At 41.1% G+C, this 27,033-nt stretch overlaps 1 protein-coding gene across 1 annotated transcript; it reads right to left on the reverse strand.

Annotated features, from left to right (window-relative positions):
* Window positions 1–1,276: 1,276 nt before the first annotated feature.
* LOC130112984 (zinc finger protein 182-like) lies at window positions 1,277–27,033 on the reverse strand. The gene is made up of 6 exons (XM_056280505.1): window positions 26,782–27,033; window positions 22,585–23,505; window positions 20,065–20,165; window positions 19,774–19,896; window positions 10,192–10,255; window positions 1,277–2,555 (listed from the first exon to the last, which is right to left on the reverse strand). The coding sequence occupies exons 1-6, from the start codon at window positions 26,942–26,944 to the stop codon at window positions 1,609–1,611; spliced, it is 2,319 nt and encodes a 772-aa protein (XP_056136480.1). The 5' UTR covers window positions 26,945–27,033; the 3' UTR covers window positions 1,277–1,608.

Raw genomic sequence — 27,033 nt, forward strand, 5'->3', positions numbered from 1 at the left:
GTTTCATCAATCATCTAAGTGACCTATTCAGTCTAAAATAACTGCAGGTATCCCCAACCCTTATAAACAATACGGTGTGGAAGTTGGGAGAAAACAGACGAACAACTTCTCTCTGACTACATGAACGCGTGTCGTTTATTTCACAACCCCACTTCCAAAACATGGTGGTCTGTTACCATGGCTACACTCTGAGCCCTTCAAGTGAGCACGTCAAGTTAATACAAACCAGAAGCTATGGTGAATTATGTCCATAAGTCCATTACAACAGTTGCATAACGACCGAAACCAACGATCAGTTTCATATGGAAATAGACGTGACCATTAACTAGAGTTTCAATGGCCATGTGTACTTTTCAGAAGATTTGGGAATGTTTGCAATCACAGCATTGTGAGATGGTGACAGATGTATTCTTTTTGACCCCCCCCCCGGTTTAGGGATGGTCGTTCCCCCTTCACATAGATGGCCTCTTTGACTCCCCGTTCAAGCCAGCATTCCTCCCTATCAAGCATGTGCATATCCTCATCATTGATAGAGTGGCCACTGACCTTCAGATGGGTGTAGACTATGGAGTCCTGGCCTGAAGAAGTCTGCAATAATAGAGCACCAACAACCTCTGGATGGTATACCAGACAATGACCATTTGGACAATTCAGATGAAGAACTGAGCACAAATAATTGTACAAAAGAAAGTAAATTGGTTACTTCCTTTGGTAAATATATTCCACTGTCTGTGTCAATCAGTATTCTTTTATTCTAAGGACCATATGAGTTTATTCACTTCTAACAGTTTTCTTTTTGCACAGGAAAGGAATCTGAATAAGTTGGAAAAGTCAGTGCAGTGAGTGTGTATCCTCCACATCTGCTATATAGAATCCCTGAGAGATGCTGCCACCACCTTTCAGCAGAAAACAAAAAATATGACCATCAATTAAAAGTTAGCCAGAGCGGGTCCGCGGTGGTGTAGCGGTCTAAGCATCGGCTTTGTGTTGATGCAGTCGGCCACTGGGTCGTCAGATCCGACTATGGCCGGATTCGATGAAGCAGCAATAATTCGGGAGAGGGGGCGGAGTCGGCTTGTGTTCGTCACATGAACGCGTCTCTGTGTGTGCCGGAAAAAGCAGTGGTTCGGCCTGGATTCGCCTTGTCACGAAAGTGGCGAGGCGTCTCCTTCGGGACTGCGGGCCGGAGAGCTGCAGTTGGCGAACGCATACAGTACGAGGGCGGGTGTTTGAATTAGAATAGGGAGCGATTGGTCACTAAATTGGGAGAAAAAGGGAAAAAAATCAGAAAAAAAAGTTAGCCAGAGAACTTCAAGAGCATAAAATGAAATATCTGAAGGAAGAAAATGAAAATTCTACAGGTTGAAATGAAAATGAGAATTCTATAAGTTAAATTTGATATGAAGTTGGAAGAGAACCAAGATCCAAAAAAGACACAGCTATGAAAATTGTGACTGCCCTCCATGTCGAACAATATGATACGTAAAAAAGAAACGCTTGACCTTTTGGATATTCATGAGCGTGAGTGATATGAATGTTTGTCATGACTGTTTGATGTCTATGGTGTCACTTGCGTAACTACATTTGTGTGTTAATCTCTTGAACGAACTACTCAGTATGTGTTCTCATGTGTACATGCATATTTCCATTTTGAGAAAACCCTTTACCACAGATTGTGCAACTGAATGGCTTCTCTCCTGTATGTGTTCGCATGTGTGCCTGTATATGTCCATTTTGAGTAAACGCTTTACCACAAACTGAGCAAGTGAAAGGTTTCTCCCCAGTATGTGTTCTTATGTGTCTATGCAGAGTTCCTTTATGGGAAAATGTATTACTACAGACTGAGCAACTAAAGGGCTTCTCTCCAGTATGTGTTCTCATGTGTTCTTTGCGTTCTCCTCTTTGACTAAACCCTTTACCACAGACTGTGCAACTAAATGGCTTCTCTCCAGTATGTCTTCTCATGTGTGCCTGTATATGTACATTTTGAGAAAACCCTTTTCCACATACTGAGCAAATGAAAGGTTTCTCTCCAGTATGTGTTCTCATGTGTCGTTGGAGGTTTCCTCTTTCAGTAAACCCTTTATTACAGGCTGAACAAATTAAAGGTTTTTTCTTTACAGATCTCTGACTTATTTCATTATCTTTTGCATCCAAGCTGGACCAAGGTTCTCTAGTTTTGTTCCAGTCATCATCACTGTCCTCTGGTTCTGACAGTCCAAAGTCCTCTCCATCAGATTCTATTTTCATCTGTTCAGCGTAATTGCTGGCTGAAGGCTCTGTTTGTTTGTTCTCCCCAGTTTGGCTTTGATGAAGCTGTGAGGACTCAGGTTTCCCTTCATCATTTTCTCTCTTCACAGGGACAGGAAGGAATGGTAACTTGGTGTTATCAGCCTCCTCTTTTCTTTGAAGGCGCTCTTCCTCCTGACTGGTCCAGAGTTCCTCCTGTTCCTCTTTAATGTGTGGGGGTTCTAGCTCCTCCTGGCCAAGATTGTCTGTCCATTCCTGCTGCTCAGAGGGAACCTCCTCTTTATAGTCAAACAGCTGTGGAGGATCTAATCAGAGGGGAGAAATAAAGATAAGTTAATGTTAGTTCTAATTGAAAAGTTAACTACGCTCGCTATTTCCATGTTTTATCTTTAAACAGGAAGTTGGAATACAACAAAATTTACGTTCAGCTGTTCTGCTGAATGTTATCGGACTGTAACGATGAGCTTCCCTACAGTCAACAAACTCCATACAATAAGACGGTCCTCATTTATTAACAATGTGTAGGCACAAAAGAAGGTGCACACCACTTTCTAAGCAAACTTCGGGATTTATTAAAAAAAAAAAAACTTCTCAGGAGAATGTGCGGTCCTTCACGAAACCTTTGACCCCTGAATATATATGCACATAAACTGGAGAAATGAGAAACGGCGACTCCGACCACAGAGGGATGAAACTCAAGAAATAGTTTGAAACTGATACAATTGTATAAAATAAATCTAAATATTACCTCTCACGTATTATAAAGAGTTCATTTGCAAAAATAGATAAAAGCCATTCTTAAAATTAATAAACAAACACCCGTTTGATTAGTACTCCCTCGGGTGTGTTTCAGAAAGCAGGTTTAACAAACTGAGTTTAAACCTGAACTCTGGGCTGTTGACTAACTCTGAGCCACCAAACTCAAGTGTGACGGAGTGGCTCCATCACTGACTGGGGGCAGCACACACACATACACACACACTGCGCTCCCTTTCATTCTTGCTAAGTAATAAATAAACCCCACTATTATCCCTCTTTCCTTCTCTGTTTCAGTAGAGCAACCAAGGGTGCACACTTGGTAGTTGTATTTTCATTTAGGCATACATTCACACAAATGTTTTATTCGCTCACCATTTGTTGTAGTGTGTTGCATAATTACAATGCTGTGTCTCAGTGAGTTTGGTTGGCAAAACAGGGGCGTATAATTTTCCTTTGTTAAATAATATGTTCTCACCCGCTTTCATGGTCACATGAACTGCGAATTATGTTTCAGGATTGTAATGTTAATTTTTGCTGCAGATAACTTGTTTTGTTTTAAGGAGAATTTTTATGAAGATATGGCTAATCCGTGTTTAAAATGTGTTAATTGTATTTTTTATGCAATTATTATGCCTAGTGGGAGGGGCTATCGGTTTAAAAGGGCTGCCTTTGGCCCTGGCGGAGTCGGAGTTAGTTTGATTACAGAGGAGGCAACAACTACTTTGCTTTGGTACAGTGATAGTAGTACTGTTGTAAATTCTTTGTATATTACAGTTTTGGGTTTTTTTTAAAGATATTTGAGATATTGAAGAACTCCTTTTTATAATATGTTGTAATCCTGTGTATAGAGGATTTTGTTTTTCATCTTTTTTAACTTTCTTTTTTCTTTTAATAAATATTCTCACTGTCTGCACCTTGGGAGGCCGGCATAATAGATAACAGCATCATCATATTTTCTGACTATGCCTTTGTTTTTCCAATTTTTGGGGAGATTGAAATAGAACCCCATAGCACTCAGAAGTTTTCGGTTTCAGAACAGCTGATCTGAGTTAGTTCAACCAAAACTGAGTTTGTTCACTCTGCACCAAGCGCGTGAGTGACAACTATAAAAAGCCATAATCAATGGGGCTCCAATACCATGATTCACCACAGCAACTGGTGATAACAAACGGTCGTTCTACTTCACCCCACTAAAGTTAGAAACATTAATGAATGCATGTGCAGAATGAGTTTTTTTTTTTAAAGTCAAAATTTTCAGCCATCCCAACACTGCCAGTATTGTGTATTTGAAAGCAACACCTAAATGCCTTTATACATACAAGTCTCCAAATGTCTGCTTACTCTTTATGTTCAAATTTGCCCTCCATTACAGCCAATAGAAAAAATGCTGAGGCGTGAAAAACAGGTGGGGGTCCACCTGTGAATTGTGTGAAGGCCACAACTCCCAACAATCTGTAGTTGGGGTCCACCACACTGCTCTCTGTGTTCCTCTTGTAAGAGCTCAATAACCTTCCAGTTAATGTTGGGCCCATCCATTTGCAGAGAGAGCATTTTGCTCAGATCCAGCTACTTTGTACCTTCCTGCACACTTGAAAAAAGGAGAAAATGATCAATTCAATGTGCCAAGTAATACACATTAGGTTAAGAGCAGGCTCTATTAGCCAGCACAAGAACACAGAGAGATCAGAAACATCCATCAAAACAAGACCCACTGATAACTTGGGATAATCACAACTAGGGCTGGGCGATACGGCAAAAAATAGGATCACAATATTTTTTTCATATTGATCAATATTGATATTCATCATGATATATAATTTGATAATACTGCCAGTTTGAAGAGTATCATGAGAATGACTGAAGCCTGAAGAAACCAAAGGGTTCATTAGTTAAACTTGAGAATATAGTTTATTAACATAAAAACAGAATAACATTACAATAATAGAATAACAATGTAAACATTTAACTGTGCAAACATGGCTTGGTTCAGAATATATTTTTTGATAAAATGATATATTGAATAACATCTAAATGTAAACATTTAACTTCGCAAAATGCTTTATCTGCCTTAACAAAACAATACAAGTTAGCTTGCCTTGTAATTTATTAAAATAATGTAAATAAAGCTAAAAGCTGTGACTACTATCACATCAAATTCCTTTGGTAGGGCAGCAAACATCTCACAAAAACGTAAACAAGTGGATTACAAAGGCCCTGGCACATTTACGTACTCAACTGTAAGATAAAATTAAAAATGAATAAATAAAAAAAATATTACTGGTTTTACATCGCTCAAATGTTTGAGATAGAAATCTGAGTAAAAAGTGCAAAATGTAAACATTGTAAACCAGTCATTACGTGACATCTTTTAGCTAATACACATCACAAATAAACTTAATTCCCCATTATAGTTTTTTTGCAAGGAAGACTAGTCTGTCCACAGTGTCTGGCTTTAAAGCTGCCCTGAGGCAGGACACAATATTGGCACCACTGCTAAAAGCACGCTATGAAGGTGAGCTGGTGGCAGGAATACACAGGTACCGCTTTGCCAGGAGGCTCACTCTGGGGTATGTTGTTGAGTGGATCTTCCACCATGCCAGGGGATTAGTCTCACTGTCTGCATCAGGAGCTAGCAAGTAGCTGTTCAGTTCAGTCTCAATAGCCTGCTGGTCTGTAAGACCATTAGTAGCAACAGAGTAGGACTTCTTGAAAAAGCTGCCCGGTGTCTTCGTCTGCTTTTTGGCTGGTGTAGTTGCAGCATCTCCTCTGGCTTCCCCCGGCGCAGTAAAATTGAAATGTGAGAGTTGTTTGTGATGTGTTCTGATGTTCATCCAACATCTGAGCCACAGCTCTGGATTTCACAGCCTCAACCTTGTAATCTTTGACATAGTGGGTCTTGAACCGAGGATCAACTACGGATGCCATGTTCAGGAGGTCATCAGTGGCAGTATCATCATATTTCTCATTCAGATAGCTGATGACAATAGCCTTGATAGTCGTGGTGAGCTCTGAGTCATCAGCTTCTGTCTTCAAGACCTCATCATTGAATAGCTGCAAACCAGGTTTCAGGTAAGATACACTTACGTACGCTTCATCAGAAAGGGCATCAGTGAAGCCAACAGGTGGATTTAGAGCCTTGTGGATAGAATCCAGGACCTCAATGTCCTGCCATGAGGGAGCTAAGTGCCTTGTTTTTCTATCAGCTGATAAAACCTTTGCAATGGCCTTCTCCTGCTCCAGCACTCGTGCTATCATAGCATGGCAGGACCCCTACCTGGTGGGCGATTCTGTGATCAACTTGTGCTTGGGCAGTTTGAGTTCCTCTTGAGCGGCTGCTAGTTTTTTCTTTTTCCATGAGAAAGAAAAAGCACTGACCACGTTTTTGCACATGCCCATAGTGCTTTGGATTTTCATGTCTCTTACACTTCCCCCTGAAGATAAAAGAAGAAAACAGAATAGAGGCACAGGTTGTAAAACTTTACTAGGCAAAGATGATTATAAAAATTAAAAAGTTTTTTGTGATAATAAATTAGAATATTGTCATGACATGTTCGGTGATAATAAATTAGAATATTGTCATGACATGTTCAATACAATGAGAAGCTACATTTAGACCACACACTAGGGCTGTCCCCCCCCCCCCCCAATTCAAGTTGCATATAGTAAGACCGAGAGATGACATTTTGAATTTCAACACATCAATGCAGATCCAAATGTATTTCGCTTTTCTCAGATGTGTTCATTAACTTACCAATGGCTAGATGCAGCCGGTGACCGAAACACTGCGGGCAAGTCCAGTCTTTAAACGAAACAGCCTTGACAATGTTTGCCCCATTGTCTGTTGTGATACACACCTGTCAGTCTTTGCTAAGGCTCCAAGATGTGAGTGCATCCTCCAGTCCCTGGCAGATTATTTTGGCAGTATGGTCCTCTGGAAAATATGCCGTGTGCAAGCATCTGCTTTGAAGAGCCCACTCCTCATCGATGTAATGAATGGTGAGGCTCACGTAGGGCTCAGATGTACGGTTGGACCATAGGTCGGTGGTAGTGGCAAAGTAACTCACATGCCTTAGCTGAATTTCCAGCTTTGCATGGTACTCGGTACTCTTTGTTAAGATGAGACAGTGCAGTTTGGGAAAAGTATTTTCTGCCAGGGAGTTCGTATCTGGAGCCCAGCACTTTAATCAATTTCCTGAACCCGTCTTTCTTCATTGTGCTCATGGGCATCATGTCTTTAGCAATAAAGTAAGAAACTGCACTTGTTATATTCATGCTCCTTTTTGGTCGCTTTTCATATGGGGCAATGGCCGTAAAAGACGACACGATTGATTATTGTTTTGGTACAGCCCCACTAGTGCTGTTTAGCGCTGCTAGCTTTGCCCCACTAGCACTGCCAACAGCAGAAGAACCACTAGGACATTGGACAAAACTTGTGGTTGGACTAACATGGGCTCGCATTTTTATACTCACGGTATGGTCACTGGGATGAAATCTTTTAAGGTGATGGAAAATATTTGTTGTGTTTCCCATCTTGATTGGCACCAACCAATGGCATATTTTGCAGACTGTCTTAATCTGCGCTTCATCGCTTTTGAGATATCCAAACCACTTCCATATAATTGATGTCGTGTTACCTTTTTTGTCAACAATTTCATCAGCTTTGGAGGATATAATGACTTCTTTTTCCCTTTACCACTCTCACGTCCACTTTCTTAACAGGTAATTCAAACAATGCTTTGCGATAGGAAATGGGCATGTATGTATACAAGCCCAAAACTGTAGACTGGCTATTGTCGCATTTATGTCTGATGTGGGACGGGCTGTTAGATCCATGTCGAGTAAAAATGTTGAAAGTTTATCATCGTTACCGACATAAATTTTATTGCGATAATGTATTAAGATCGTTTTATCACCCAGCCGTAATCACAACTATCATTGTCATTCTTTGTTTTTTTAATAATTAGTTCTTGCTTATATACATACACATAAACAAAACCACACACTCAAATGCATACACAAACAAAAATCTAACATGAACACACACAAACACACGCAAACCCACACAAACAGCAAGTTTTAACAATACTGACCTACGCTTTTGTTTCAATTTAGGAAATTTTTTAGTATTTTGTTTCATTGATTCTTGATGCTTATATTGCAATGCTGTCATTGAGACTTACATTGAAATGATACATTACTTACATTGAAATGATTCAACATGTCCCCAGCTCTAGAGTGGCCCATGAATTGTGATCGATAATAGCGGGAGATTGCATGGGTACCCGCTGTCTCATCAGTGGTCCAGTACCTCAGATGGACATTCATTTGTTTGCTTTTTGTTTTATTTCGGCTTTCTTCGAACATTACCACATAGGGTTTCTCACAACGTATCCTCACGAATGGTTCGTGTGATATCGTATGAAAAGTTATGCACAATTTTTTGTGGAGCGACTCACTGCGCCTGTGCAATCCTCGGGGTGGGGGCGCAACCCTAGGGGTTAGGGTTAGGGTGAGGTGCCTGACGCGTGTCACATACGATTTTTTTGTGCATTACTTTTCGTATGTTTTACTATGACCAGGTAATGAGAACAGCCCGTTTCTCATAAACGCTGCGCGATAGCTCTCTTTTAATTAATGAGGCAGTTTTATTTTCACCACAGGTGAATGACTTTGCATATTCCGAATCAGGGAACATAGTGGAAACGACGCTTTATATGTCATCATTCAATTTTAATGAATGGTGCCTGCTCACCTTGTGGAAAACCCAGAGCACACTAGCCCTTTCTGTCTCTGGCAGTGACTCAAAACTGCACCAAGCTGACTGCTGAGAAGTTGCGAGGAAGTTTGAACTTTCAGGTCTGCTACGCGCAAACAATGCAGGCATTAATAGCCCCCCTAGTTGCCGCTATTACCGCTAGTGCTTTTGAGATCTCACATGGGATTCCAACAGCTTTCACCCCCACAGTCCCTGACGTGAACGTGTTTTGCATAAATTGCACCGTGCCTCATTTCTTGCCTGCACCAACAGCTTCCAAAACTTTTCTTCCTCCAACCATTTTTTATTGAACTTGATCTCTCCATCTTGGCTCATCCCTATCTAGCCACCACCACTGAAAACAACAAAAAGAGAACATGCAGCCAAACGTCAATGTCTGTAGCTAGATTAAAGTAAATGCAACGTAAAACTTGCGGAGTCTCTCATTGTCCAATACTCCCATCCATCCATCCATTATCTGAACTGCTTATCCTGCTCTCAGAGTTGCGGGGATGCTGGAGCCTATTCCAGCAGTCATTGGGTGGCAGGCAGGGAGACACCCTGGACAGGCTGCCAGGCCATCACAGGGCCTTGTCTAATACTATGTTAATCAAATAAATACATCATATTAGATGTTTTACAGTAGACCTCTGTGCGTGAAAATTTCCCCATCAGCCTTAAACTCGCCATCTGCAAATTCAATACCTACAGCAAGTTTCCAGTAAATTTAAGACAATTTATGACCTTAATTTCCCAAATTTTGTCTTTTGCATGCTCAATAATCCAGGTAAGGAAATCACAGAAAGCTGAATCAGTCACTTGAGACTGAAGAAGTCACTTAGATGAGTGATGAAACATTTCTCCCAAGAAATGCTGTGTCCAGATGAACTGATTCAACTTTTTGTGATTTCCTTACCTGGATTATTGAGCATGCATCAAGACATTTTGACTCATTTTGGCGAAGATTGCCTTAAACTTGTGAGTACGAGCGAACGGCGCATAAGATGACAGACAACAGGAACCACATGAGATTTAGCCTCACATCAAGTGCTGACAGAGCAAGATTACACCAAAGAGCCTGTAAATGAAATCTTATGTCAACGGCCACTGAGCTAGCAAGATCCTCCAGAAAGCACAGAGCAAACCATTGACACTTTGAAAGACGAAGAGAAGCAGATCCAACAGAGACTTATGTCGTGTCTAGATGAGACCACTTTAAAACATGCGATTGAGGTCACAAAGATGGCTCGTCTAGCATAACATGGAAAGTTGGAAAAAACCAGGCAGCAAAAGAAGTTCAAGCTACTTGCTGCAAGCCAGAACCATCGGTAGACCGTTGCCCTCAACGGCAGACAGAGAGATGGACGCCAGACACAAGCTGGCGATGTGGACAAGTGGGTGAAGAATCTGTCTGGCAGACAACTCACCCAGGCAGAGAAAGACGTCCTTGTTTAGGGGCTGAATTTTGTGGTCACACCAAGGCAAATCCCACTAGTAGAACTGATCACAGCCACGGAATCGGCGATCCATAACAACATCGCGGACCTGAAAGCAGAGCAACTGTGGATGAAAATTTCCGCCTGCCTCAGCAATGCAAAGGCACTACCATCCAACATCAGCAGACAAGAGGAATGCGCTTATGCCTCTTTTTTTTTTTAGAAATTTATTTCTAGTTTTTCCCCTTATCCCACCCGATTACCAATGGCATATGGCTGGAACTCTTGTCGAATAACTCCCCTGGCTCACGTTTCCACAGGAAGGAGATAGTCGTAACACCAGCTTCCTTCAAACTCGTGTCGGCTGTTCTCGCTATTTTACATGCTGAAGCCTCGCATGGATCGCATTACCTTCAGGCCGCGAAGGAGACGTAGGGAGAATGCTTTCGGTTGCTCGGCTGCAGGCGCCCGGATGGGCCAGAGGGGTCGCTGGAGAACGACGAGTCACCGAACACTACACCGATCTACACCCACTATCCTTCGGGTAAGGGCGGCCTAATGAATGCCTTACCCCGCGGACGTTCTGGCCGTGACCGGTTACGGCGAGTCTGGGATACGAACCTCCCAGCCACATGACGAGCGGGTTGCAAGAACGGCGGTTTATTCTGCTCGGCCATCAGAGCAGCTGTGCTTATGACTCTTAGTAAGGTCAATAAAATCATCATCGTTCCAGTGGACAAAGGCTGATGCACTGTTTTATTAAACCAGACAGACTATCATGAGAAAGTTATGAATTACTTATGAGCCCCTGAATCAAGATCCAGGTGGTGGTGTCCAAAGCTGTTAGAACAGGACAATGCTACTGACAGAATTTTGTACCATGGATTATACCCAAGGGAAACTACATCTGGTCTTTATAGTTTACCTAAGATACATAAAAAGGCTGTACCATTACAGCCTATTGCTAGTATGATTAACTAAGAGACATATAATAAAACATATCTAAGTTTCTGGCACCTATTCTTCTATTCATCTATTCCCAATTGTATCCAGCTAATTACCCCACTTTTCTGAGCCATCCCGGTCACTGCTCCACCCCCTCTGCCGATCTGGGGAGGGCTGCAGAGTACCAAATGCTTCCTACGATACATGCTAGCCCCTTCTTTTCACCTGAAAGTGAGGAGTTTTGCCAGGAGGACATAGCGCATGGGAGGGTCACACTATTCCCCCAGTTCCCCCCCGAACAGGCACTAGTACAGCGACCAGGACACATAGCCACACCAGCTTCCCACCCACAGACACAGCCAATTGTGTCTGTAGGAATGCCCAACCAAGGCGCAGGCAACACCGGGATTCGAACCGGGATCCCGGTGTTGGTAGGCAATGGAATATACCACTACACTACCTGGAACTGAGATCTATTCTTAACCCATTGTAGGCATTAATGAACTTTACATTCAGAACACTATGGATTTTGTGGATAAGGTGAGGGACATCATGGAGGTGGATGAAACAATGGTCTCTTACGATGTTACGTCTCTCTTCCTGTGTGTTCCTGTTTATGAAGCAGTAGAGGTGGTCCGTATGAAATTACAAAACGACACCACCCTTAGCAATAGGACCACCCTTAACACTGATCAAGGGTGTCTGCTCCTGATGTTGTATCTTCGGTCCATGTACTTCACATACAGGTGGCAGTACTATAGGCAGACATACGGGTGTGCTATGGGTTCCCCAGTTTAACATATAGTGGCCAACTTGTATATGAAGGAAGTAGAAATGAGGGCTCTGATGTCCTATCAAGGGACACCACCTAGCCATTGGTTCAGATTTGTGAATGACACCTGGGTTAAAATCAAATCTCAGGACGTACCACATTTCACAGACCACATTAACTCGGTTGACAACCGGATCCAGTTCACCAAGGACATGTAAAAAATGACAGGTTATCCTTCTTAGACTGTGAAATTGCAATTGGTGATGGGGGACATTTGATTGTTGATATTTACTGTAAACCAACACATACAACATCCCCACCAACACAGCAGCTGGGGAAGGGGAGAAATGCCACATTAAACACACTCTGGTTAAGTGTGATTATCTTAACTGGGTGCTGTCAAAGTCAAGTAGAAACCAAAAAAGTGGACTAGGCAATAAAAGAGAGGAGAAGGACAACAGCTGTCTAAATGTAAATCAGTGGTGATTCCGTATGTGGCAGGAGTGTCAGAACAGTTGAGACGCACATTTTCCAAACTCCACATCTCAGTTGCTTTCAAACCCCAAAACACTATGCCAGAAATTGGTCCACTCCAAGGATCAGGTCCTTCGGCACAAACAGAGCAATATAGCGTATGCTGTTAAGTGCCGCAAGGATTACTGTGACTTGTACATTGGGAAAACCAAACAGACGCAGGCGAAGAGGATGGCACAACACAGACGAGCCAACACGTCAGGCCAGAACTCTGCAGTCTACACCCATCTACAGGCCAGTGGCCACTCTTTTAAGGATGAGGATGGTCACATCATTGACAGAGAGAAAAGCTTGTTTGAATGGGGAGTCAATAAGGCCATCTGTGTGTGTGTGTGTGTGTGTGTGTGTGTGTGTGTGTGGGGTGGGTAAGAGTACATCTGCTGCCATCTTACAACGCTTTGATTGCAAATATTCTCAAATCCTCTGAATAGTGCATATGGCCATTGTAACTCTAATTAATTAACAGTAGAACGACCAGGATTTCACTCCTACCTAAAACGACCATAGGCCGTCAAAATGACGGCCAGTTTTTAAACTTTATACTCTGTCAAGATAAATACCCGATTGAGATGTTAATGCATTGCATACGTTAGTATGTCTGTTAAGAAATGACTGACACCAAAATTAACACTTTAACAACTTTAATACCGTTTTTCAAATAATGTAAAATCGCCGCTGTCCAACGCCTGTAAATACTGCAACGCCTCGGAGGGAGTCATGGTGCATCTGAAATGGCGTCTGTAACCAGACATGCTGGCGATAATCAAAAATTCAAATTTAGACTATTACTCTGCACTGGAAAACACTAGTGTGTTTCTAGGACAGAGCAATGAACTTTGCGAAGGAAATGACGCGACCAACACACGTCATAAATAGTGACATGACGCGCAAATTATGTGCGGTCACTTTGACGGCACATGGTTGTTTTAGGTAGATCATACCATAACTTTTTTTTTTGCAATTGATCTAAAACTAATTTTAATGCAAATATATGCAATTTTAGGTACATTCACGGAGTGGCAGGTCTGTATTATTTCCCCCCGCAAAGTTATTAAACTTTGAAAATCCAAAACCGTCACAATGACGGCCTTGGTCATTCTAGTATGGTCACAGCAATTTGCATAAGAATCCGATCATTTGTTCAGGTCGTTATACAACAGAGCTGTTTATAAGGGTGGGGACACCTGCAGTCAGTTGAGACTGAAGGCTGGACCCGAATATCTGAGTATTCGGATAGTCGGTTTCAATTTTGGCGACTGCTCCCCCAGCTGCGGCATTAGTCCAGTCTGACCGAATCAGTTGACTGGTTGTGCTTCCACAGCCATCAAAAACAGAAGTCCGAACCACTGCGCCAAAATTGAATATGATGAAATAATATAACTATAACTGTTAATTGGGTGAAATTCAAAAGATTGGTAGAAAAATGTAATAAAAGCGCAAGTTTAGCAGTAAACGCTTGTGAATGAGGAGTCTCGATCAGTATTTTTGAAAATGAGCACGGTTTCACAGACTCACACTCAAGGGCGGGGGTGGGGAGAGGTGGGTGTCCCCCCTCTGATTAGAGGGTGTTTATGTTCTTTTTTTTCTCTTTTTTTTTGTGAATTTCATTAAGTAGATATCTTCCGACTGGTCAACTCTATGTCAGCATTGGCCTTGCAATGTTCAGGGCTGATTTAAAACAATAGATGGCATATTGAGCCATTTTCAACCCATGAAATGCCGATTTTCATAAATTTGGTAAGAATTGTCAATATTAACACCAACATTGATGTGCTTCATCACTGTACAGTCACATCATTCATTTTACAGCTCAAAAAACACATAAGTGTTTAGTACATCTTTAAATCTCAGCTTGGGATGCAATCTATCTAAACTGGAGTGTTTTGATGCCCTTTAATATGGCTTTGTTTGAAAGATATACTTTTTTCCCTTTCTATCTAATTTAGTTCTTGAGTTCATAAGGAACAAATTTTTACCTACCAGTGACTCAATACACCAAGTAGTTTTGCTGCCAGACCATAAAATGATCTGGTGTGACCAGCAGTCTTCTCGTCATATCAAATATACAATGCCATGAAGAAGTATTCGCAATGTAAACACATTGTTGTCATGCATACTAGCTAAATGGTATTTAAAATGCTTTCCAACAAAAATATAAAACTCAAATGTTCTGACAGTTGTCGAACTTGAATATACAGTTGGGAGCACTTCCTGGGCAAAGAATTTCCGATTTGACAAATTACATCTGCAGTTGATCGTTTTCAATGGTTACAATCATAATTGTCAACATAATCTTTACACATATGTTGAAGGGTTATCACTATGAGATCCCATAATACTGAACCGTCTACTGTGACTCTGAAATGCCGCTGAAACTGTTTCCACCAATGAGAAATTGTGTCCACCTGGCTTACCAACAGGCTGCATCGTGTTGTTATTCACATTTTCTTATTCAAGTAACAATTCTACATCGCGTTGTTACTCATGTTTTCTTATACAATGAAGCCTGTTGGCGAAACCTCCATGGGTTTGATGGGACAGCGCTCTCGCAACACGAGATTAATACTCTAAAAACTCTTTCATACTCATGAGAGTACATCATCTGGCCCAGACTTGAGGAAACTCAGTTGGCCATTGGCCGTATAAGAGTGCATTAATATTATCACAATGTTGCCAACAGCTATACGAACATGTACCCTGGCTCTGCCAAACGACAGAAGCTAAGCAGCTATGGCCTTGGTGAGTAGATCCATCCATTTTCCGAACCGCTTATCCTGCTCTCAGGGTCGTGGGGATGCTGGAGCCTATCCCAGCAGTCACTGGGCGACAGGAGGGGAGACACCCTGGACAGGCTGCCAGACTATCACACAGGGCCGACATACACACACACACATTAATACCTAGGGACAATTTAGTATGGCCGATTCACTTGACCTACATGTCTTTGGACTGTGGGAGGAAACCGGAGCCCCCGGAGGAAACCCACGCAGACATGGGGAGAACATGCAAACTCCACACAGAATGATCCGGGACGACCTCCAAGGTTGGACTACCCTGGGGCCTGAACCCAGGACCTTCTTGCTGCGAGGCGACCACGCTAACCACTGCGCCACCGTGCCGCCCTTTGGTTAGTAGATCTCCCGGGAAAACTGAGTTGCTGCCAGAAGTGGTGTTGGTGGACCAGTAGAGGGCATTCTTCCCTCCGGTGCTAAAAAAATAATTAAAAAAAACCAACAAATATCAAATCTCAATGCCCCAGTGAAGTGACGGGGCCACTGTCCTGCAGGAGATGCCGTTCTTCAGATGAGACGTTAAACCGAGGTCCTGACTCACTGTGGTCATTAAAGATCCCATGGCACTTATTGCAAATAGTAGGGGTTTCCCCGGTGTCCTAGCAAAATTCCCAACCTGGCTCTCTCCATCTGGCCACCTAATCATTTTTCTTTACATGGCGATGCTGGTCGTCTGGCTTGGGCCCTGGGCTGTTCTGGTGGCATCTGGACACTGCTTGGCATCCTGCGTATCATATTCTTCATAAATCTTATAATTCCATTAAAATTCTGTTATCCTCTTTCAATGTTGTATTCTGTAAATTGTGTAAACACAACATCCATTGCATGCTGTCCGTCTTGGGAGAGATCTGTCCTCTGTTGTTCTCCCTGAGGTTTCTTCCTATTTTTTCTTCCTGTTAAAGGGTTTTTTTTTTTTAGGGAGTTGTTCCTTATCCAACGCAAGGGGGACAGGATGTTGTGTTGCTGTATAGCCCCTTGAGGCAAATCTGTAATTTATGATATTGGGCTATACACAAAATTGACTTGACTTATCATCCCCCATGTAATTGGCTCAATGATTCCTCCCTCTCCACCTCAAGCTGATGTGTGGTGAACGTTCTGGCGTAAAATGGCTGACGTGCATCACCCAGGTGGGTGCAACGCATTGGTGGTGGTTGAAGTGAGTTACCCCCTTCAACGTGAAGAGTGCCAGGTGTCTATAAGCGCTATATAAGTGTAATGACGACCGTCGCTGCTAAACAAATGCAAATTAATAGCTCCGATGGCGACGGTACACAAAAGAGCCACTCATATCTATGGCTCTGTTAGCAACGGGCGTTGGTAAACATCGGATCACAAAGAGCCACGCATATCAATAGCTCTGACAACGACTCCTAGAGGATAAATTCTGAGTCTCATCACCAGCCAGTCAGACTAGCTTGGTCTAGTGAGAAAGGCACAAACTGAGGAAGCCTCTTGGATGAGAGGCGAAACGTCTTCATGGATATATACCAAGTCCAGTTGCACTTGATTCAACTCCTTTGGATATGTAATGATGATGATGATTATTTATTATCCATCCATCCATTATCTGAACCGCTTATCCTGCTCTCAGGGTCGCGGGGATGCTGGAGCCTATTGCAGCAGTCATTGGGCGGCAGGCGAGGAGAAACCCTGGACAGGCCGCCAGGTCATCACATTATTATTATTAATGTTCAAGATGTTACTTACTTTTACATCTCTAACAAAATCAGCATGAGTATATTTCAAATATCCTTTATATCACTCAGTCCTAGAGCTAACCTTCCAAAAGGCACAGCAAGTTATTACTTCAGCATCTACTAATATACTATTAATTAGTGTGAATGCCCAGCATTCACACTGTTGCTTTGCAGTTTTTTATTTATTTATTTTTCTTCCGCCCATTTTTGACACTTTGTAGCTCCTTCATACTTTTAGCTACTGAAACCATTCAACTATCAAAATGTTCAGCTCATTAAGGACATTATTGCTCACCTTTCAGAGTTTTCATACCTTTTGAGCTTTTTGAAATATTCAACTTTTTTCAGCCATTTTTTGAATGGGAGTCAATGAGGGACTTTTACAACCTTTCCACCTCTTTTACTCCTTCATACTTTTAGCCACTAAAACCATTCAGGTATCAAATGTTCATCTCTTTAAACCCATTAAGGCTCACGTTTCGTTTTTTGAAATCTTTTATACTTTTAGACATATTAAGCTTTTTCTACTTTTTCAAAACAATGGAAGTCTATGGGGAAAGGTTGAAACCCTCATCACCTTTGAACTGTATCTCCTCCATTTTTTGAGCTAGAAACCCAATTTAAAGCTTAAACAGTTCAGGACATTCAGCTCTTTCAGACTCATATTTTCAAAATCATATCAGATTTTTAAAATATTTTATAGTTTTTGAGCAATTCAGCTCTAAAGTTTAGCAATTCTGCCATACACTTTGCCTGTTAGAATGTTCAGTCCTATTGTGACATCACATGTCAATTTGAAACTCAACTGCCAGCCTAATTACTGTCAACTCTCAACATCTGGTAGATCTGATCAGCTTCTGCCACTTCTTAACTGCTCTTCCTCCCTCTTCAACCTTCCTACCTTCCTTCCTACAACATTCCTACCTTGCTTCCTACTGTCTTTCCTACCTTCCTACAACCTTACTACCTTCCTTCTTACCTTCCTTCCTACCTACCTTCCTTCCCACAACCTTCATGCCTTCCTACCTTCTTACAATCTTCCTACCTTCCTTCAACCTTCCTACAACCTTCCTACAACCTCCCTGCTATCCTACCTTCCTACAACCTTCTTACCCTCCTTCCTACCCTTCATCTTCATCACTGTTCTTCATCTTCATCACCACCCTTCATCTTCATCACTACTCTTCGTCTTCATCACTAGCCTTCATCTTCATCACTACCGTTCCTCTTCATCTTCACTACCCCTCCTCTCATTCAACCCCTGCTCTCATTCTACCCCTCCTCCTCTCATTCTACCCCTCCTCTCATTCTACCCCTCATCGCATTCTACCCCTCCTCTTATTCTGCCCCTCCTCTCATTCTACCCTTCCTTCTCATTCTACCCTTCCTTCTCATTCTACCCTCCTCCTCTCATTCTACCCCTCCTCCTCTCATTCTACACCCTTCCTCTTCATCACTAGTCTTAATTTCTGATGAAAAATGTCACTTACTACTGATTAGACCAGCTCACCTAGCTCATACTGAAAATAGTTTCTGCATTAATGTTTTATTAGCCTTAGATTTCCTTCATATGATTGCTCTGAAATTGACAATATTCCTTTGCCTACAGATCACACAGATTCCAAAAAATATCATTGGTTCTACAATAGACCATTTTCACAGCAGCCATGTTGAAGTGTCATAGTAGGGTAAACACAGGTGTATTTGATCAAATTAATTAAGGTCCCGTTTTATTTAGTGTGTCACAGCCATCTTTCTATTTTGGAAATTCATTTCCCTATGATTATACTTTTTCAATTTCACAAAATTCAACTTTTTACCTCGTACAAAGTGATGTAATATGTTGTTTTGTTTTGTAAATTTGCATTGAAAATAGTAGGCTATTTAACATGAGATATATGTGGGACCATGTTTGAAGGGGACATTGATGTCACGTGACAAATAAAGACCATTTCTTCTGATGTAATGTAGCTCTTTTTTCTTCTTTTAGAAGAACAACGCTCAGGTCAGGTTTTGCAGTTCAATGACCTAGGCCTACTTGGGGACTCTTTTACCAGCGGGGGTCACATATTTCAGACTATTCAAACCCTTTCCATACCTAAACCATTGCTGCAAATGCTTGCCAGTTTTGTTACAGCCTTGTTGTGTGTGTTTGTAATGGGACCGGGAGCACTTTGAAATCTTCGCACCACTTCCACTTTTTCATACTTTAAACTACAGAAACCATTCAACAATCAAACTATTTATGCATTTAGCACATTATGGCAATTTTTTCAGTTTTTTATACCTAAAACTTTTAAAATATTCAGCCATTTCACATTTCAGTTTCCAGGTATTTCAGGTAGGCTAGTGACTTTCTGACTTTTCCTATTTATCCTTTTTCAGCAATGCTTTCGCGATTTCTTTCAGCAACTCAGCATTCACACGCTTTTTCTGTGGAAAAGCATTTTTCTAGTTTATTAATACAAGTCGAAACTGAAAAAAATGTGGCTATGTATGAGAGGCGGTATTTCAATCCTAAGGAGTATTTATGCTAAAAGTTGCAGGTCTCCAAGTGGCATTATTGCATAACTTTGCTTTTTGTTTTTTTTGTTGTTGTTTTTTTAATTTTGCTGTATTGTTTTGTTGTTTTTTTATACACAAAAAGTTGCTAACGCATTTCACACGTGGAAACTCCTCAGTCCATCAGCGTCATCCTGGAGCTTGTCCCTCCTGTTTAGTTGGCAATCAAAGTATTGCTATTGTAAAATAACGACAGAAAAATATTCCACCATGTTCACAAAATCAACGTATTCTCCTACATACCTGCTTTTTCACTCGCATTTGTCACATGTGCCAGCAGCCTGCGCTGGCGATCTATCTCTTCTTCATATTCCTCAATGGTTTTTTCAAACACCCCAAAGATCTCCTCAGCAGCCGCAGTCAGACGCTGCTGGACAACCAGTCTCAGCATCTGGAGTCTGGACATTTTTAACAATGACTTTAAAATTAATTTGTGATCGCTTTAACAACGAACGTAAGTGATCGGGTTATGCTTGATCTTCGTCGCCTTCTTGTTGCGTGTTACGGCTTCCTCCTTTTATTAATTGTTGGTTGGCCAACTTACTTAAGGGTGTAATACCGCCACCAGCTGGGCTGGAGTAAAATCATTGAAAAGGTTGTTCATTAGCTCATTAGTCATTGGCTTTCTAACATCAAACTGATTTCCGGACAATTTCCAATCTGGACTTCAGGCCCACAACAACAATTAAATCGCACTTTTTAAGGTTTTAAATTACATTTGTCTAAAGACAGTCTCTGGAAAAACCTGTCTTCTCATGCTACTTGAGTTTAGTGATTCTTTCGACGCTGTCGACCATGTGCTTCTTCTAGACAGAGTGGAAAAATGGGTTGGGCTTTACGGAATTGTCCTAAATTGGATCAAATCTGGTGAACAACGTAAGGACTACTTTGTTTCATTGGCTGATATGTAGCTAATTGCAAGAAAATGACTTGCAGGGTCCCCCAAGATCCATTCCAGTACCATTCAACCTTTACATGCTCCCATTAGGTCAAGTTCTGCGGCCCAACAAAGTCTCTTACCACAGCTGAGCTGACAATACTCAAATATACATGGCTCTCTTGCCAAGTGATGATCATCACTTAGATACACCTTGCCAGTGCTTGGAACAAATGAATGACTGGATGTCCCAGACTGAAAGTTATTGCTGACCTTCAATCCCTGTCAATCAAGACTACAACCAAGCCCTTAAATCTGGGTGTATTATAGACTCAGAACTAAATGTTTATAGCCACATAAAGTTACTAAGAAGACAGAACAAACAACTCCAGTTCTCAGATCCCTTCACTAGCTTTTGGTGAATCACAGATTCAATTTTAAAATACTGGTCCTCATTTGTGAATCTCTTAATTGTTCAGAGCATACATCACTGACAGACTTTTAGATTATGAAATTTCCAGACTTCTAATCTAAGGCTGCTCTGCTAATAGTTCCCAGGGTAAAAACCAAACATGGTGAGGCAGTGGTGAGTCATTATGCAGCTCACAATTAGAACAAACTATCTGAAGGGATTACATTTGGCCGAAGTGTGAATTCATTTAAATCAAGGTTAAAAACTTTAATGTTCACCACTGCATTTCACTATATAATTACTTAAACTCTGATTTTTGTCCTTTCATTTTTTAATTCTTTTTTATTTTTACTATTGTTCCAGATATTAATTTATGCCTTTATGTAAAGCAATTTGAATTGCTTTTTTATATGAAATGTGCTATATTAATAAACGTGCCTTGCCTCTATTGGTTCCACTAAAAACTCAAGACAGAAAGATGTATGATGAGATTTGATGTACGTTGACTCAAACTGCCCATTGTTAGGTGCCTTGACTCAAATGACAGGGTAAAATTATATAGAACCAACTAATTACCTTTGTTAAGTCCAGTTTCAATGTTGGTCCTAATGATCAATTCGAGTCTGTCAAGGTGCCTGTTTTGCATTCCTTTTGTAAATAATTCTATACTCTCAAATAATACTCATTTTATATTGCTGTTCACTATTGCTAGCCTCAGTCGTACTTTAATTTTTTTAGACATCTTCAATGGTTTTGTTTGAGAGCTTGTTTACTCACCCTAATAACATTATAATAGTTGAAAACATTGTCTAAGTCGGTGATGGATGTTAAACCCATCACTTGTAAATGTATTCCCTTTCCCGCTAAACATTTTAAAGATCTAATTTTTGAAATATTGAAAGTCCCAAACTCAGCTTTTTTGACATAATTGACTGTCACTTGTAGATTTTATTTAAAATAAGGCATTTCAGAAAAAAATCATGTTGTGATGCTAATGCTAATTGAATCAAGTTTCCTGGCACAGTCACATTGGAGATATATGTATTGGATTTGATTTGAATAGGTTAGGCTGGTTCAATGAGAATATAGTACCTTTAATTCACTTGAAGAAATAATCCTGTCTCAGTCACAAATACTCTATATCTTCATTGGAGTATAATTTCAGTCTGCTGTCAAGTACAGAATACCTGTCAAACTTAATGAATTCATGGTAGGCTATAAAATATTATACAACTATATCATTATGTAACCATAAGATATATTTTCAAACAATGTGTTATTCAACTCCCCACTTTAGATGTACTCTAACCATTGTAGACAAGTCTGGTGTACACAGATTTACATGATGACTTAATCATGGCATGTGAACAAAGTTAGATTTTTCTCACAAGATGATGCAAGTAATCTAATTTTCTTTACTGTGATGTCAAAAGTTTCCTCTGACTGCTCTTTTGACTAAAACCTTCACAACAGATTAACAAAACAACAAAAAGGTGTATGTATTCTCATGTCTTCATATCTCCTCTTCAAGAAAGCCCTTTAGACTGAGTAAATAAATGTTTTTTTTTTTTCCGTGTGTATTCTCAAGTCTCTGCTGAATATGGAGCTGCCAGGAAAGAGGAAAAGAGGAAGGCCAAAGAGGAGGATTATGAATGTGGTGAGGGAGGACATGCAGGTGGCTGGTGTGACAGAGGAAGACGCAGAAGACAGGAAGAAATGGAAATGGATGATCTGCTGTGGCGACCCCTAACGGGAGTAGCCAAAAGTAGTAGTAGTAGTAGTATTCTCACGTCTGCACATTTCCTCATCTAGAAACCCCTTCACCAAAGACTGTGCAACTAATGGCTTCTCTCCTATATGTGTTCTTATGTGTCTCTGCATATTTCCTCTTTGAGAAAACCCTTTACCACAGATCATGCAACTAAAAGATTTTTCTCCTGTATGTGTTCTCATGTGTGTCTGCAAATGTCCTCTTTCACAAAATCTTTTACCACAGATTGAGCAACTAAAAGGTTTCTCTCCAGTATGTGTTCTCATGTGTGGTTGGATTTGTCCTCTTTGAGAAAACTCTTTACCACAGATTGTGCAACTGAAGGGCTTCTCTCCAGTATGTGTTCTCATGTGTGGCTGGATTTGTCCTCTTTGAGCAAACCCTTTACCACAGACCGAGCAAATGAAAGGTTTTTTCTTAATAGATATCTGATGACTTATTTCATTATCTTCTGCATCCAAACCGGACCAAGGTTCTCTAGTTTTGTTCATGTCACCATCGCTGTCTTCAGTCTCACTTTCACAATAGTCTAAAGGGCAGGGCTCACCATCACTAGTTGGTTCTAAATCACCGTCCTGATCTAGGTTACTGGCTGGTTCTGAAAGTCCAAAGTCCTCTCCATCATGTTCTGTTTTCATCTGTTCAGATGAAGTGCTGGCTGACAACTCTGCCTGTTTGTTCTCCTTAGTTTGGCATTGATGAAGCTGTGAGGAAGGGGGTTTCCCTTCAGCATTTTTCCTCTTCACCGGGACAGGAGGGAATGGTAACTTGGTGTTATCTGGCTCCTGTATTCTTTGAAGCTGCTCTTCCTCCTGACTGGTCCAGAGTTCCCCCTGTTCCTCTTTAATGTGCGTGGGTTCTAGCTCCTCCTGGCTCAGATTGGTTGTCCACTCCTGCTGCTCAGAAGGAACTTCTTTATGGTCAAACAACTGTGGAGGATCTAATCAGAGGGGAGAAATAACAAAAACAAATTAATGTTAGTTCTACTTGAAAAGTTAACTACACTCACTATTTTCATGTTTTACCTTTAAACAGAAAGTTAGAACAACAAAATTTACCTTCAGCTGCTCGGCTGAATGTTATCAGACTGTTAACAAAGAGCTTTCCTACAATCAACAAACTCCACACAATAAGACTTCCTCAGTCAATATTGTTTAGGATAATTTTTCTAGATCATGTCTTCTAAACCCATATTTTCAGGGGTAAAATTATCAGGGTGAAACCTCACTCTGCTGACTCAAGATTTTCAGCATGACATTTACAGTGTTTAACTTTTTTTTTACATCTGCATTATTTTTTAATACCTACTGCCCTACATAAATTAGTTTTAAAAATATCACGTTGAATAAGGCCACATAAATTACTGCAAGTTGTACTCATACTTCCATACATGCATTAAGTGGGCAGCTAATGACTCTTTCCTGGATGCCCTTTACACTGCGAACTTGATGCCACATTGGACAACAGCGAGGAATGTGTGACTTCTTAATGTGGCGCAACGATCACGGATAAATAGGCTCGCTAGCCCTCAACTCACGGGTCGGACCCTTCAGTCAACTGGTTATCGTTGTCGCCCGCGGTGCGGAAGACTAGAGTTCGCGTCCCGGCTGTGATGGTCTGGCCGGGCTGGCCTCCGAATTTGCTATAGTATTTTAGATGGAAATAGGCAAGCACATGCTTCAAAAGAGTATGGACAATATTTTTTTATTGTAAACTTCAACAGCATCACATCAGATTTGGATTCTGTAATGCCTGACTCTGTGTAATGGCTTGCCAAATGATATGGTTGCAGCAGGACTCCAAAACCATGTAAATGTAGTTGTGCTGAAAACTGACCTCAAGTCAGCAAGGCTGACAGTTTTTAATAACGCCAATAATCACTGAAGGGTGCTGTTTGCTGTCGTTACTGTTGCACAAACAGCAGTGAATTTCAGCAAAGCGCTGCCTCTGTTGTGAAAACTGCATTATTACAACCAAGGGTTTTTATAGGCTTGGCTATGTGATGCAATACGAGTCACAATCTCTGGGCTATGCCCTTCCACTATATATATATATTGTAACGTGCATGGATAAGTAGACACGTTGGTCCTTGACTAACGGGTCGGACCCTTTAGTCGACTGGTTAACGTTGTCGCTTGCGGAGCGGGAAATACGGGTTCGCGTCTCGGCTGTGGTGACGGCCTCCCGGACAGCCCCCCGAATTCGCTACATTGGTGTCAGAAGTGGGATGGAGCGACCGTAAGGCCATCGGAAGCGTAGGCGCCCTGAGGCGTGAAGGAGCTGATATGCTTAAGCGCGGGGAGCTTCCCGAAGGAGGGGCGTTGTGTAACGTGCATGGATAAGTAGACACGTTGGTCCTTGACTAACGGGTCGGACGCTTTAGTCGACTGGTTAACGTTGTCGCTTGCGGTGCAGGAGATACGGGTTCGCGTCCCGGCTGTGGCGACGGTATCTCGGACTTCCACCCGAATTCGCTACAATAAAAACAATAATTCAAATTGTTCCATTGAGGAGAGGAATATCTGAACGAGACACTGAGAGAAAGAGAGAGGGCGAGAGAGAGACAGAGAGACCAAAGTTACATATTTTTGTATTTATCAGTAATTCTAATTTGATAGTGGCTTTTTGCTGTTTGTTTGAGTTTCTATAGTTTATAGGCTCCAGCATCCCTGTGACCCTGAGAGCAGGATAAGCGGCTTGGATAATGGATGGATGCATGGATGGATGCTGGAACTAGCACTCTCGATTCCCTCCATGGTTGCTGTTGATTCAAGCATTGTCCAGAGTAGACTAAGCTATTCCGAAGAATAAGAAAAACTGTAGGATGTGGTTTGATACCTGCAGCCCGTCCCAACATTCTCCCTAGATTCTGGCATTTTTTAAATCTCAGATGGGGGCATGGTCTATCTAAACTGGAGTGTTTTGTTGACCTTTAATATGCCTTTACTGTTTGAAAACTATACTTTATAATTTCTTTCTTCTTCTTTTTTTTGCTATTGAGTTCTTGAGCTTGTAAAGAACAATTTGCACCTACTGGAGACTCAATACACCAAGTAGTTTTGCTGCGAGAGCATAAAATGTTCTGGTGTGACCAGCAAACTTCTCATCGAATTACATATACAATGCCATGAAAAAGTATTTGCAATGCAAACACATTGTTGTGATGCATACTAAGTAAATGGCATAAAAAAGCTTATAAACAAAAATATACAACTCAAATTTTCTGACAGTTGTCGAACTTGAATGTACAGTTTTGGGAGCACTTCTTGGGCAATTAATTCCCGAATTGATAAATTAAATTTGGAGTTGATGATTTTCAAGGGTTACAACCATAATTTCCAACATTATTTGTTGCAGGGTTAACAATATAAGCAGCCACAATACTGATGTACTGTGTGACTCTGAAATGACGCCTAAATTGTTTCCACCAGTGAGAAAGTGTGTCTGCCTGGTTTGCTGGGAGGCTGCATTGTATTGTTATTTGTATTTTCTCATTCAACAATTCTACATAACGTTGTTAGACATTTTCTTATACAATGACGCCTGCTGGGTTTGATGGGACAGAGCTCTCACCACACGGGATTAATACTCTAAAAACTATTTTCCTATTCATGAGATTACAGCAACTGGCCCAGACTTCAGAAAACTCTGTGCATTAATATTACAACAATGTTAAAGATCCAGCATCCCCACGACCCTGACAGCAGGATAAGCGGTTTAGATAATGGGTGGATGGATGTTAAATATATTGCTTACTTTTATATCTCCAACAAAATCATCTCGAGTATATTTTAAATATTCGATATATTACTCAGCCCTAGAGAGAACCTGCCGAAAGGCCCAGCAAGTTATCACTTCAGCATCTACGATTGCTATTGATAATTTATTAACAATATAATTCAAAACTTAAAAAAAGTGGCTGTGTATGAGAGCGGGCAGTATTTCCATCGGGAGGAGTATTTACGCTAAAGGTTATGTGTCTCTAAGTGACATTATTGCATACCTTTGTTTTGGTTTGTTTTCTTTATTATTTTGTTGTTGTTTTTTTAACACACAAAAGTTGCCAACGTATTTCACACGTGAAAACTCTGATAAATCCATCAGCGTCAGCCTGGAGTTTGTCCCTCCTGTTTAGTTGGCCAAGTACTGATATTGTAAAATAACGACAGAGGAACATACCACCATTTTCACAAAACCAACCCATTCTCATATGTACCTGTTTTTTCGCTCGCATTTGTCACATGCGCCAGCAGCCTGCGTTGGCGATCTATCTGTTCTTCATACTCCTCAATGGTTTTTTCAAACAATCCAAAGATCTCCTCAGCAGCCGCAGTCAGACACTGCTGGACAAATAGTCTCAGCATTTGGGTTCTGGACATTTTCAACAATGACTTTTAAAATGAATTTGAAACCACTTAACAACAAAAGTAGTTGATAGGTTACGCTTGATCTTCGTCGCCTTGCTCTT

Source organism: Lampris incognitus, chromosome 5, assembly GCF_029633865.1.
Source record: "Lampris incognitus isolate fLamInc1 chromosome 5, fLamInc1.hap2, whole genome shotgun sequence".
Lineage (NCBI taxonomy): Eukaryota > Metazoa > Chordata > Actinopteri > Lampriformes > Lampridae > Lampris > Lampris incognitus.

Excerpts from the sequence above, each read along its gene's own strand:
- LOC130112984 (XM_056280505.1), bottom strand. The coding sequence starts at position 26,944 with ATGTCCAGAACCCAAATGCTGAGACTATTTGTCCAGCAGTGTCTGACT. Across the intron at positions 20,166-22,584 it reads AGATGAGGAAATGTGCAGAC|ATTGGAAATTGTCCGGAAAT; the intron begins GTGAGAATACTA and ends CCTGAAGTCCAG. Across the intron at positions 2,556-10,191 it reads GGACGTCTTTCTCTGCCTGG|ATCCTCCACAGCTGTTTGAC; the intron begins GTGAGTTGTCTG and ends CCCTCTGATTAG.